Here is a 13,246-nt window from a genome sequence, read left to right as displayed (position 1 = left end):
ATGTGATCTGAAAGCAAAAGGGTGCTTTCCAAACTCAGCTATACCTCTACTTGAACCATCTCAATGTCAAAGTCTTATTTTATTTAATTGTACACAAAGACTCACAGAAACATTGAAAAACAAAGTAATGATGGGACTGCTTAAGACCGGTTTGCTTTAACTGTCAGGCCTGTGATAGCATAAATTATATGCTGTGGCTTAATACAAAGTCTTGCTTTCTTACTATGCAGGGAGCCAATAAACACTAAATAATCCTCAATATTATCACATGAAATAGATCCCAGTTTAAAATTTAGATCTTGGTATTTGTGACTCCCTTCTTATCTTCACAGTAGTTTCAAAATGCCTAGATATTAAAAATACCATTCTGAACTTATTACTTTTGTTTACATTTAATAAAACTTAGCTGTTTAATCACAGATCATGTTGTAGTCTGATTTTAATTTATACAAAAGGTCAGGGCAACTTTATTTTCTTGATGATAGCCAGAAAAGACTAGGCCTCCCAGGAGGATATCATTATATCACAAGTTATTGCTGCTGTTTGCATTGTGGCACTTAAGCTTATTAGAGGAGTTATGTAGAGGAGTTAAAACATTCTTTATTACCTACAAGCAAATAATGGAGTATATGAGCTAACAAAATACTCAAAGACCTGAGATATACAGAAAGGAAAACTGTACAGAAAAGTGACACTGTGGTTCTTGAGTCCCTGGACACAAACGTTCTTCTTTTCAGAAAGTGGGATCGCTGCTCTTTCTTTCACCTTTATTGTGGCATCAGTGATACAAATTTTCAAATATGCGTACATCATGGGTTAGGCCCAGCTGGCAACTGAGCACCACACAGCCGCTCACTCACTCCTCCCTGCCCCTGGTGGGATGGGGAGGGGAGTCGGAAGAAAAAGGTAAAAACTCGTGGGTTGAGATAAGGACAGTTTAACAGAACAACACAAGGTGAGAAGAAATAATAACAATAATACTAATAAAAGAATATATGAAGCCAGTGATGCATAATGAAACAGTTCACCACCTGGAACCCGATGCCCAGCTCATTCCCAAGCCATGATCCCTCCTCCCCCCCGGTCCAGCTCCCCTAGTATATATACTGAGCATGATGTCATACAGTATCAAATACCCCCTTGGCCAGTTTGGTCCTGGCTGTGTCCCCTGACAACTCCTTGCGAAAATTAACTCTGTCCCAGCCAAACCCACGACATGGTGGTCAATTGCTTGTATGCAAGCTTCAGTAATCAATGCTTGCAACAGAAGGGAGACCAGAGACGATGAGCATAAGCAAAACATCTTGTTAGGATCAACTTTTGAATCTGAATCAGCAACCCAACACTTCTGAAGACAAATGACAGCTTTGTGTTAATTATAAGGTACTGGAGTTTCAAAGCTTAATGGATCCCATTTTTCTTTTTCCTCATGCAATATTTTTTAAAAATATAGAAGTCTAGTTTCTAGCCAACAAGCTCGCCTGAAAATGTTGCATCTGGAGTACACATCAGAATAACTTCTTTATCCATGGTGAAGATTTCCATTTCTACATTTTAAGGAGACAGATTTCAGCTTTAAAATATCCAAATATTATACTTTTGTTTCTCACTGCAGAAATATCAAAATCTTTCATCAATAATAAAAAATAGGAACTTCCCTTCAGAAGAGTAAGACAGTAAACAGATGACAGCAGCTTTTGCAGTACTGGCTTCTTTGATACTCAAATTACTAACACTTTAGTATTAGTAATATTAATTATTCACATTATGATGTTATTGCTGAATCTGCTTCAAAACTCCCCCATTAGGGCCCTTAGGTTTTGCATCAAATCATGGTCTGAGACCTATTTTGTCCCCAAAACTGAAGGAGCTTAAAATTTTTTAAGGCTACTAAAAATTCAGGTGTTCCCTAATTCTTGACAAAAACACAAATCAAGTATTATTTGTGTCTATTCACTGGCTAGATTCCCTCACATAAGGTCTGTCATGTAAAGACTGTCCCAGAAACAGTTGGAGGCACAGAAATGTACATCATGTAAATAAAGAGCACAAAATGGAAGATCTCAGTGATGATATTTATGTTCATGAGTGTGGAGAGGAGTGATAATTCAAATATGGCATAGCCATTAACAAGTTATCCTGGCAGTGCCTCCTGTCTCAAGTGAAGACAGATGTCATCGAGGATCATGCATTACAAATGTTTTATCTCTGCTAGGTACAGCATGTTTAATGGAATTTGCATAAAGAAATCTAGGCTAGGGTTTCCTACAAATTACTGACAAGTAACAGCAAGTCTGTCTCTCCCATCAAGTGTCCCAAATAGTTTCAGATTTGAGCTAGACTAGGCCTTGGGCAATCGACCCAGAGCAACTTCAATACCTCACAGCTAGTGTTCCATCCGGAGAAAACAAACCTTTTCTCATTGTGGAAAGAAAGTTTTGGTGCTGTGGTAAAACCGCAAGACAGGGTTCTATGCATGGAGGTCCCAGGTGGATGAGGCTTGCACAGAGCAATAAATGAAAAAATGACAAATGATGACAGAGTAGAAGGCCAGCATATTCACTGCTGGCTGAACCTACAGTTACTTGTTTCCCTGCCAATGTGTGGAACTGACTGCAAGCAGCTGGGAAACCAGCCATCCCTCTTTGGTGCTCTTACATATTTGCTCAGCAATTACTCCAGCAATTTCACATGCATACTCAGGATTTGACTGCCTTTATCCACCAAAAGCCAGACTTTAAACTTGATGTCCCAGGTCATGTACAATTGTATACTGTCATTTATATAAAATGATCACTACGCAAATGTCTGTGATTATCAGAATACAACTGATCATTCACATCTAGAAATACCCGTTTGCCTAGTTACTGGGGTAGTACATGCATACTTAGAAATGCTATTAAACATGTGGTTTTGCTCATGCATGCTACTTTTTTTCTTTAAAGAAGCTTGCAATACTGCAAGTCAAGTCTAAATAGAAAAATCCTATCTATCAAAGGCTAGATAGTAAAATAACTATATCCATTTTACAGCCAGCCTTGGGTAAAAAGCAAAGCAGTCCTGAGTTTTGATATTTTATCTACAACTAACTTATTATACAACAGCTGAGAAAGTCAATTTGCCTTTCTTCTCTAGTGTTTTCATCTGTATAATGAGAGTAGTAGGTAGAGATGGCTTGCAATGCTAATGTCATTAGTATGCTGCATTTGATAATATCTAATATGGTTACTTTGATGTTATAAAATGATACAAAATATTAGGTACTCTGAAAAAAACCCGTCTTGACATCCGAAGTAGTAATTTAAAATGATGAACCAGAACAGTAAACCAAAGCATTGAGTCACCTTTGCAGAGTCAGGCCTTCAGAGCTCTCTTTCTCAATTCCTCATTCATAAAACGAGGATAACATATTGTCCCAGCTAATAGAACAGTCATAAAGATAAAGCTGAGCTGCCTGCTGCAAGCAAGTCAAACCTCTGGCATCTGGCTGCACATCTTTCATTTCCCCTTTACTGAGCGTCCAGCTTTGCAGTCACTGGTTTGATTTAAGTGTTGCTGAGCCTTGCAAATGCATGTGAAGAAAACAGGAGCAGTAAATACACAGTATTTCTGTGAATAAGGAAACATGACTGGGAAGAATGAACACAGGGGCAAGGAGTCAGTGGCTCCTGGTTCGGATTCAGGACTGCCTCCGATTTACATGTGACCTTCATAAGTAATTTTATATTTTCATCTATTTTTTCCACCAGTAAATGGGATGATAATACATTCCAATACTACCAAGGGAGTAACAAAATATACGCTAACAGTTTTGAGGCACCAATGAAAACATTAATAAGGAAAGTAATATTTCTGTGCAAAGTCTAGCAAGGTTTTGCTGTACAGTATAAAATAAGGCTAGATTCCAAACTGAATGCTGAGAGACTGAAAAAGGATGATCAATTTTTAATTAATAACACAGCATGTGATTAGCCAATTAAGACTCTCCCAGAGTGGATATACATGTAGGACAGAATTAGCATTGCTCATACAACTTTTATTCTTTCACTTCCTAAGTTTTTGGTGCCAGACTTGCCACTCTTCGGAAAAGTTACATTGTGTACTGCGACACCATAATAGGTGCATTGATTACCACTTGCAATTGAGGACTACTTTCAAGGAAAAGTTATCTAAAACTGCCTTGAGGTACTAAGAACAGCCACCTCAGTAAAAACTCTAGCATAATTTGTCATAAAAACATGCAAACAGGTAACATGAGTTGAAATATCAAAAGGAAAAAAATTTTTTTGGACTAGCCGTACTAATGGGGTATGCACCTGACAAGCACCCAGCTTTACCAGGAAAAAGCAGAGAACACCTCACGCAGGTTTCTCCACTCTGCAAAACAACACTTGGACAACAACCCGGGGAAGCAAAGGCACTTCCCCGGGAGCAGCACATCCCATTTCTCCACAGGAATCTCACCGCACACCACTGCCTCCACCCTTCACCGACAGCCCCCCGAGCCCCCGCGGGCAGCCCTGGAGAAAACCGCCGCATCCGTTCCAGCGGCAAAGCCCTCCTTCACGACGAGCACCACAAAAACCCTCCTCACCCACGAGGCCTACCTGTGCAGGGCTTGTGCTCGGCTGACAGGCTGGCTGGCTGGCTGACTGACTGGACTGGACTGGACTGGACTGCCCCTCCGCTTGCCCCCAAGCAGGGGCGGCCTCCCGCCCTCGCGCCGACGGCTGATTTCAACGGCCGGGCGCGCGCCCACCCTCACACCCCCGCCCACCCTCGCGGGCACGGCCCCCGCCGCCGCCCGCCCGCGCTCCCCCACCCGCTCGCCGCGCCGCCCCTCACCGACCTGCCGGGCGCATGGCGCCGCCGCCGCCGCCGCTCGCTCCCTCGCTCGCTTTCCCCCGGGGCAGAAGGCGCTGTCCCGGCCGCTGAGGTCGCCGCCGCCGGGCCGGAAGCGTGGGGCCGCCCCCGGCTCCTCCCGGCCTTGGGGCTCCGCCGCCCGCTCCGGTCCCCCCCCCCATCTCCCCTTTGGCGGGAAGCGTCGCCGCCCGCCTCTGAGGCGGGAGTGTGAGGGAAACCCCCGCCGAAGCGCACCCCCCCCCCCCCCCCACCCCGTTAGACGCGGTAAGAGCCCTCGACCGTCGAAGTTGCTTGGCTGTGGAGAGAAAATGAGGCGGCAGTCGAGCCTTTGTATCTCGGCAGAGTTTTTGGGTTTAGTGCGAGGCCGCAGTGGGGAGCCCAGGTCACCTGGTGGAAAGCCCACTGGGATGACAGGCGCCTAGGAGATAATTCCCTGGAGATCTCTGTCATAGTATCACGGTTTCAGTGCCCTGCTGGGAAGGTGTTCTGGTGCGGCGTGATTTAACACCTTTGCGATACCATGCTGTATATTTATTTTTTGATGTGGCACAGAGGAAAACCAAATCCTAAAAAAGTGAGACAAAGCGGCCGGCGAGAGAGACTGCAAACACTTCAGCTCACTGCTATGCTGGACGTCAAATTTAGTCCAGAGCCATTGGTCAAGGTAGCATCTTTCAAGTTCAAAATAAGGGCCAGACCCACCAGGAGGAGCCACAGTTGCCCCTTAAAGTAGGATTACAGGAAAAGTGAAAGTACCTTCTGGAAGAAACAAGTGTTAAGTTGGTTTCCAAAGGAAGCAAAGCTTGTCTGACTGCAGTTCACGCATGGGTGTGTGCTTCTTGCCCATCTGAACTTCTGTGTTCCCCTTCCCTACCAGAACTTTAATGCCTTGTGGCTGATTGTAGTGAAATTTGTCAAAGGTTTTAAAGATCTCAAAGGTGACGTTGCTAAGTATCAGTTTCAGGAATGTGGGTGTCCAAAATAGAGGAGACAAATACTCAGCTCTGCCTGAACTGAAGGATAGGCTGCAGAGTGAATTCAAGCGGTATTAGAGAACGGAAAATCCACATAGAGGCAGTCTTTATAGACGTCTCAGCGTGACAAAACCTTCACAGTTTGCAATCAACCACAAACCACAAATCTGCAGGAGGCTGGACTTCAGTCAAAGAACTACTTCTGTAAAGCACTTGCATGCTGCAGAGACAGTGTCCGACTGAAATATGTGAAAAACTGAACCATCATGAGCTGTTCCTCTTTCTGTCATTACACAGTAAGATACTTGTTTTTTATTTGGCATGTTTTGGGGTTGGTTTTTTTTTTCAGTATGCTTTTGCTAATGAGTGGGTGGTTTTGGTGAATTTCTGGCTTGGCCTGGCCTACCACACAGAGGAAACCTCTAGCTACACACACACAGGGAAAATCCAGACTAGATCAAATCATGTCAGCCTATATGTGCATCAGGAAGAGTCTGGAATACCTCCCATTGTTCCCTCCTGCTCATGTTTCCCTTCAGGTTTCATTCATTGAAGTGACAGGTATCTAGGCAATACCTCATTCCAGTACTGTATTTTTGGGCACAGGGGACGCAGCACGAGAGTGTAAGTAGTCTTGAGCCGTGAGCAGGATGAACAGGAAGGAGATATCTTATAATGGAGGAAGCAATATGTCAAAGAAAAAACATTTGGAAATACTGTATCTTACTATTTTGCCAAAGCAATAATGATTGCTGCTTCTTAAAAGACGGGTCAGATAATGTGATTGGATGTGGTTGGGATGATTTAGCAGTCTGAACTGTGACGATCTTCACTGTAGAAATAAGAATTGAGAAAAATAAAAAAAGATAATTAAGTATAAGTGTATTTAAAATTAAAAATAACTAAAATGGAACTTGCAACTCTGTCATTCCAGTAAAAACAAAACAAAATGAGGGGTTTTTCCTGCATGTTAGGATGAGGGACAAAATGGAATTGTGACAGGCCAATTATTTACATTTTGGGAGGAAAGAAAAGTAAGCCAGCACTATAGAAATGAGTCGTAAAAGGAAGAATAAGATTTGCTCTACTCGGATTTTAAACCAAACAACAGGCAGGCTTCTACTAGTCATAGAAAGATAAGCCTTCAACACAGTTCAAAAGCAAGAAGCTCTGCTCCCGATGGAGCATTGGTCAACGCACATGGCACACATGAAGGCTTGCAATGGTATGGACAAAATGTGTGCTCTCATCCAGTGGGGAAGAGGGAAGCATGGTGCTAGGTGTAGGGTGATCCAGATGAGGCTGGAAGGAGGCCATCTACGACAGGTTGCTGAGAAGGTGAAGATAGAGATGGAACGTGATGCAGGAGTTGCGTTGTTAGATCACAGTTTAAGGGAGGATAAAACTTGGTGAGGATTGTGGCATTTATAAGAAGGACTGCTTGGTGTAATGCAGATCGTTTTTCATGGTATGTGCACTTTAACCCCTACCTGATGACAGTTAGGCTGAATATGTTGGGTCTGTGCTTTTCGTTGAACCTGATAGAGTCTTTGCTACTGAGCTGAACTAGTGCTTGCTTGAATATTGAGTTTTCCTGAGCTATGGTGCTGCCATCACAGCATTTGAGACAGTGATACTGCCCTGTCCAAGACAACAATGAGAACAACAGGGGTAACGGTGAGCATGGTGCTGGTCTCTGACTATTTGCAACTCAAGACAGTATTAGGTATAGTGATGCCTACAGCAAGCAGCCTTATTTCTAAGAACAAAGCAGCTAAATTTTCTGACTGCAGAGTTATTGCCATCAATTTATACTTCTTCCTATACCAGCCCAGTCATTAAGGTTTTCTCTGGTGAGGTGTAATGTCTGCATATGACTAGATATTACTGCCAATGCCATTTCCAGCAAAGACTGCTGCTGACAAATTAAGTTTGCTCTGAAGTCTCTCACGTCATGGTCTTCTCTACAAGCCCAGCAGAAGAACTAGGTTTTCCCAGTTCTTCAACATCCTAATGACTGCACTTTGTATATATCATAAAATCAAGGAATTTATAATTCATGCTGGAGGTGTAGGGACACTCACTGTTTCTAGGCAAGGAAAAACTGGTTAAATTATTAAGCAACCTCAGTGCTTGTCATGAAGCAGTGCTATATTAGAGGGAAAACAAACAAAAAATCCATGTTAAAACATGAAAAACATGTCTTGGGTTGTCCGGGTGTTCTCAATATGAATTTCAAGCTTCAATTTTAATAAACTTACTTCAAGTATAAGCTTACCTCCAAACATCCTGGATTCATAACACTAATTTGGGGATAATTATATACTTCCGTAATACTTTTTAGCTTTAGTTTCTCACTGATCTTCTCAAAACTAATTTCTTGCTAATACTGTTTTTGTTTTTCTCTTTGTGAATATACTGCTGTTGGAATAGTGGCTTCTTGTTTGGATATAATTAATATTCAATACATGGCCAGTATAATTTCCTACATATATTACATGTTTGTTTCCTACAGGTCTGCTAAGGTTTGAACTATTTTTTTTCTGTTAAAGAGCTTGAAGTGGTCCTGAAAGTTTTATTCACAGTTCATTATTAACTGTTAATTTTACTTGCAGCTTTCATTGTAAAATCCACTGATAATATTGCTAGGTTATAATGCAATACAGATAGTATTGCTATAATTGCTAATATAAGCAGTTGGGAGTATTGCATTTCAGATGATACTGTTTCGTTTTGTATTTTAACAGGGGTTTGCATGTATGTGGGTTTTTTTAGATTAATGCTGTAGTCATGTTAGTTTATCTGCTCATGCACACAGATAGATAACTTCATTTCGGTATCAGATGTTACTATAGGAATTAACATGGATTTAGCTGACTGTCCACTCTTCCTATCTAGTGGAAAGAAAGAAGAAACTAAGTACATGATATATTTCTAAATATTGGTTAAATCTTATGAAGAGATATCGAAGAATTAAGAGTGTTACTCAGTTTGTATGATAGCTTTCAAGGAAGCAAGAAAATAGTGCTTGAGACCTTCCTTTTGTTACTTAAGTTCATGCCTACTAAAATAATAATAAAGCAGATCTAGAAGGGAACATGAATCCAAAAGAAAATGTTACTGTAGACAGTAACACTGTCAGTTAAGGAAAAAATGGGTCAAGTGAGACACATCTAATAGCTTCTTTCTCTAGTACCATTATGATTAAATTGCTTAATGACAGATATGAAATATAAGAGAATATAAAATGGGTGGCCTGGAACATAAAAACACTGCCAGTATGTCATGAAAATGATTTGTGTCATTCTTTAATTTCATTCTTATATAAAAAAATATTCTGTTTCCTCCCATAGCATCCTTGGTGGTCGCAACAGACTTTTATATAGTTTTGAAGAAACTGCAGATACATTATACATCTGTGTGGACTTAAAAAAATGTCCCTTTACAGGTCTAACAGAGAGCAGAAATGAAAAATCCCCCCCCCCCCCCCCCAATCTATGGAATATAATTTCATGTAGAATTACCAGTTATTGTGATTTAAGTTTTGGGATGTGTGTACAGGGCACATTAATCCTCAAGATTTTGCTTAACAAAAATCTATGAATTTGGTGACATTTAAGCCTTCAGTGGTAACAAACTGAATTAATCATGTGATTAGAAAACAGTTCAAATGCTGTTTACAGCATAAGAAAGTCAATGCCACAATATAATGCTATATAGCAAGCTACTCGTACCTAATTAGGAAGGTAATACCTGATGTGTCTTGTCTATGTCTTACAGTAATTGTTGGTAAATATGAATTTTTAATGCCTGCCATCATGGGTTTTTTTATGCCTTTATTTGAAAATCTGTATTGAAGAACTACACTGCTAATAAATCACTTGATGCCATGCCCAACAGGATGTTAGAAAAATTGAATTGATTTGGACTCAAGTCCCGTTAAATAGACAACAGAGTGGCTTATGGGCTATAAGTAAAGCTTGGTCATAAATGAAATGCTGGTTTGTCTTCCCATATGCAACCCACAAATAAATAAATGACCAGAAAAACAATAAATAGTTGTTCATATCAGTTCAGACCTCCAATAACAGAATACTGTGTTTCTTTGCTTCACTGAAAGCATCACTGGATGTGTACATACAGCATTTGTTAGACCTAGATTACTCACTGTCTTTGGGCTGTATTCTTGGCTGATGCAAGTCAGGTTTATTCCCTCTTCAGTCTCCTCAGAGTCTGTGGACATACCTTCCTATGCATCACTCTTTCTTCCTTTGTATCATCTTATATGTTCTTTTCAAATTAGGAGAATATCTGCCAGTATGTCTAGCAAAGTGGTGACTGCTTGAACTACACAGGAGTAATGCTTAGCTCCTCTTTAAAATCAATTGTTAAGAGTGGTGTGGAAGATAAAGGAAGGGGACACTTGAATTACATTCTTGAAAAATAGCAAATGTGTGTGTTGCAAACAGGAAAGGACTAATTTAAGACAACTTAATAGGATTGTAGCAAAATGTGGATACTTAAAAGCAAGGAGGCTATTGACTTCAGTGTTTGGGATTGCAAAGAAAGATGTCCAATAATGAAACCAGAGCAAAGGTGATGTATACTTCCCGACCAATAGTCAGCACTTGCTTCTTACTGATAGTCTGTGCCTGAGACACTAAGGTGACATAATTGTCTTCTCAGTAGCCATGTGACATTATGCAGTCCTGACATTTGATTTGTTGAGGACTATTTGTAATTTTTCAGAATGTAATTATTGTATTGTAATGGTTTGTTAAAACAATGTTGATTTACAGCCTCTTCCTGTTAATTTAGTAATGTGCATACCTTTGACCATTGACCATAGAATTAATTTAGTCTAGGTTATAGTCATTATTCTTCAAGTAAGAAATTCCATTTCAAATACAACTGAAGCAGTATGAAGAAACCAATAACATGTCTATTAAGGAATATTTTCTAATAGCATGAGGTTTAAGTACTTTGTGGTAGTTTTCAAAGACAACTTGTCAGGTGGCAAATGAATTATAAAGAACCTTTCACTGGAATGATCTTATTCACTTTTTAATTGGAGTTACTCAAAACCAGGTTGTACAAAACACTTCAAAATTAACAGCTCAGTCCTGTCAGAACAGAATAAATAGACCATGTGATCTAAGAGTTTTTGCTGAAATTATAGTCTAATTTGCCAATATTTTACTTTTCAACTAATGAGAAAATCTAACAGTTCCTGTTGCAGAAGCAATTTCAGCATATATTACATTGCCATTTGCCTGCAGTTAACTACTTACAAAGGTACAGTTCTTTTTCATATTTGCCTCAGCTTGAGGTTTCACAGGGCTTTTTAAAGCTTTTTTTAGAATGGCTGATAAATGTGGTAAAATAATCATTTTTTTCCTCAGAGTCTTTTTTTATTTTACTGATTTCATATCAAAGAAATATAACTTTGTAGCATAGACCATCATGCAAAAACTGTCATTAGAGTCCCGTGAGGAAAAACCGATGAGATTATTTAAAATACCTAGTGATGCAAATTTGCAGAGCAGAAACAAAATATTAGCAGCAGAGATTAAAAAAAAAAAATTAGAATCTGTTCACTACTAGATGGACAGTTTACAAGATTAAGAAATAATAGTTCAAAACTCAGAGCTGGATTTGAATTGCTGTATTTCAGAGTTCTGTGATAACTACCTGCTAATTCATACATTAGTATTCTAAAATTTTATTATACCAAGAAGAAGATGATTATGGAGAAATTCATTGAAATGTAATTACTGTAATCTTCAGAATAACTGCCAAGAGCCAGTTGGTAATCCTAGTTATTGAGCTACAAATTGTGAAGGAAAAATATGCTATGATTTTAGACTAGCCAAGTTAAATGTTCTGTTTGATAACACCTCAGTCTACTAATAATGTCTCTCAAAAGCCCTTCCATCCCCAAATTTCAATTCTGAGAGGTGATAATTTTAGTTATACATACTGCACAAACTGGTTTTGTGGTGTACTGGGTAGAGAGGGAGAGGTAAGCTTAACCCAAAAATATTTATGACCAGTCTTTTCCCCCATGACATACCTGCAGGAACAGCTTAATTCTTGGCTCCACTCATAAAGGAAAGTAAAGTATATGTATCTCAAGGAATTATGTTTCTCTTCTAGATTGTTTGCTTGTAGGTCATGTTGACTGTTTTGTTTTGTTTTGTTTTCTCCAAAATATTATTGTACTGAGGAAATGAAATTCAGATGGCAACTTTGGATCCACATTAAAAAAATGATAATTTTTATACCTTCTTTCTGTGTGGGTTGATACTCCTTTTCTCACTTTGCTGAAAGTTGTCTTGTGAATTCTGATCTCCTACCTCACTGTCTCACTACATACAAATTGTCATACATCCAGATGCATCAGAAATATTAATTAGTTTATAATCTCCTTGCCCTTATGGATGGGAAAATATTTCTTATCTCAGTTGCACTAAATCTCTGTTGAGGCTGGATTATTTCAGTACCTTAGGGAAAAAAAGAAACAGCTTTTTAGGAGTGTAGAACATGGAAGAGGGTCAAGTCTGAAAAAAACACAACTCGTACTTTGGTTGGTCCCACATCCTCTGTGGTGAAGCTGCAGCAAAGCAAGTGTAGTTGTGACTCATTCCCTCTGTCCCGGACTGAACGAGTTGACTCTTAGATAGCTGGGACTTCCCAGCCACCCAGAAATGACCTCCCCAGCACCCGAGGCAGGAGGGAGGGCTTGTTTGATCCTGCTGGCATCTTGTCTACATTGTTTTACACATGAAAGTGGCGTAACAAATACTGAGGTGTAACAGAGATTGACTTTCTTTGCACTGTGTAGCTTGGTATCACTATTTTAGGCTTTGTGGCTTGGTAGAGAGGGGGAGAAAATACAGCATTGAAAGCGTACACAGTATGCATTTTTTAATTTTTACTTTTTAAAGTGCCTGTAAGTAGGTGCGTGCTTGGAAAATAGGACAGCATGATGAGAATGACTGTTAATATTAAACATGCTTTATCTACAATAATTTTGCATAAACTTGTACTTCAAAAATGACATTTTTCTTCCTGTATTTTATAGGAGTGTTGTGGTATATTGCCATAATCAGTTTTTCTTAAGTCCAGTTTGGAAACCCGTTATTGTTAAATAATTTCCTTCCCTTTTTATAAACTTATTTTTCTCACATTATCTGTCCCTCTATGGGTAAATTAGCACATATCCAAGAAGTGGCCTGATCGTTTTTAAAAGCCCATCAGAAGAGAGGGAGAGATGCTCAGTCAGTAATGCTTTTGCACGTTCAGCCTCTGGTAGCAAACAGAACCCAGTGGAACGTGGCATTTTTGAGAGCTATGAAGCACTGATCCATTTTGGAGGGTACATAGTAACATCCTAATATACTTTTTAT

General features: G+C 39.8%; 1 protein-coding gene across 2 annotated transcripts in view; it reads right to left on the bottom strand.

Annotated features, from left to right (window-relative positions):
- The window catches only part of BANK1 (B cell scaffold protein with ankyrin repeats 1), a 163,365-nt gene extending 158,428 nt beyond the window's left edge, over positions 1–4,937 (bottom strand). For both annotated transcript variants that reach the window (XM_030020527.2, XM_041125592.1), the window contains exon 1: positions 4,850–4,937. In XM_030020527.2, coding sequence (XP_029876387.2) covers positions 4,850–4,862 — 13 coding nt within the window. In that variant the 5' untranslated portion in view covers positions 4,863–4,937. The remainder of the gene's footprint in view (positions 1–4,849) is intronic.
- Positions 4,938–13,246: the final 8,309 nt, after the last annotated feature.

Source organism: Aquila chrysaetos, chromosome 1 (genome assembly GCF_900496995.4).
Source record: "Aquila chrysaetos chrysaetos chromosome 1, bAquChr1.4, whole genome shotgun sequence".
Taxonomy (NCBI): domain Eukaryota; kingdom Metazoa; phylum Chordata; class Aves; order Accipitriformes; family Accipitridae; genus Aquila; species Aquila chrysaetos.
The sequence above is the reverse complement of the archived record's forward strand: the minus strand, read 5'-3'. Positions and strand labels throughout refer to the sequence as shown.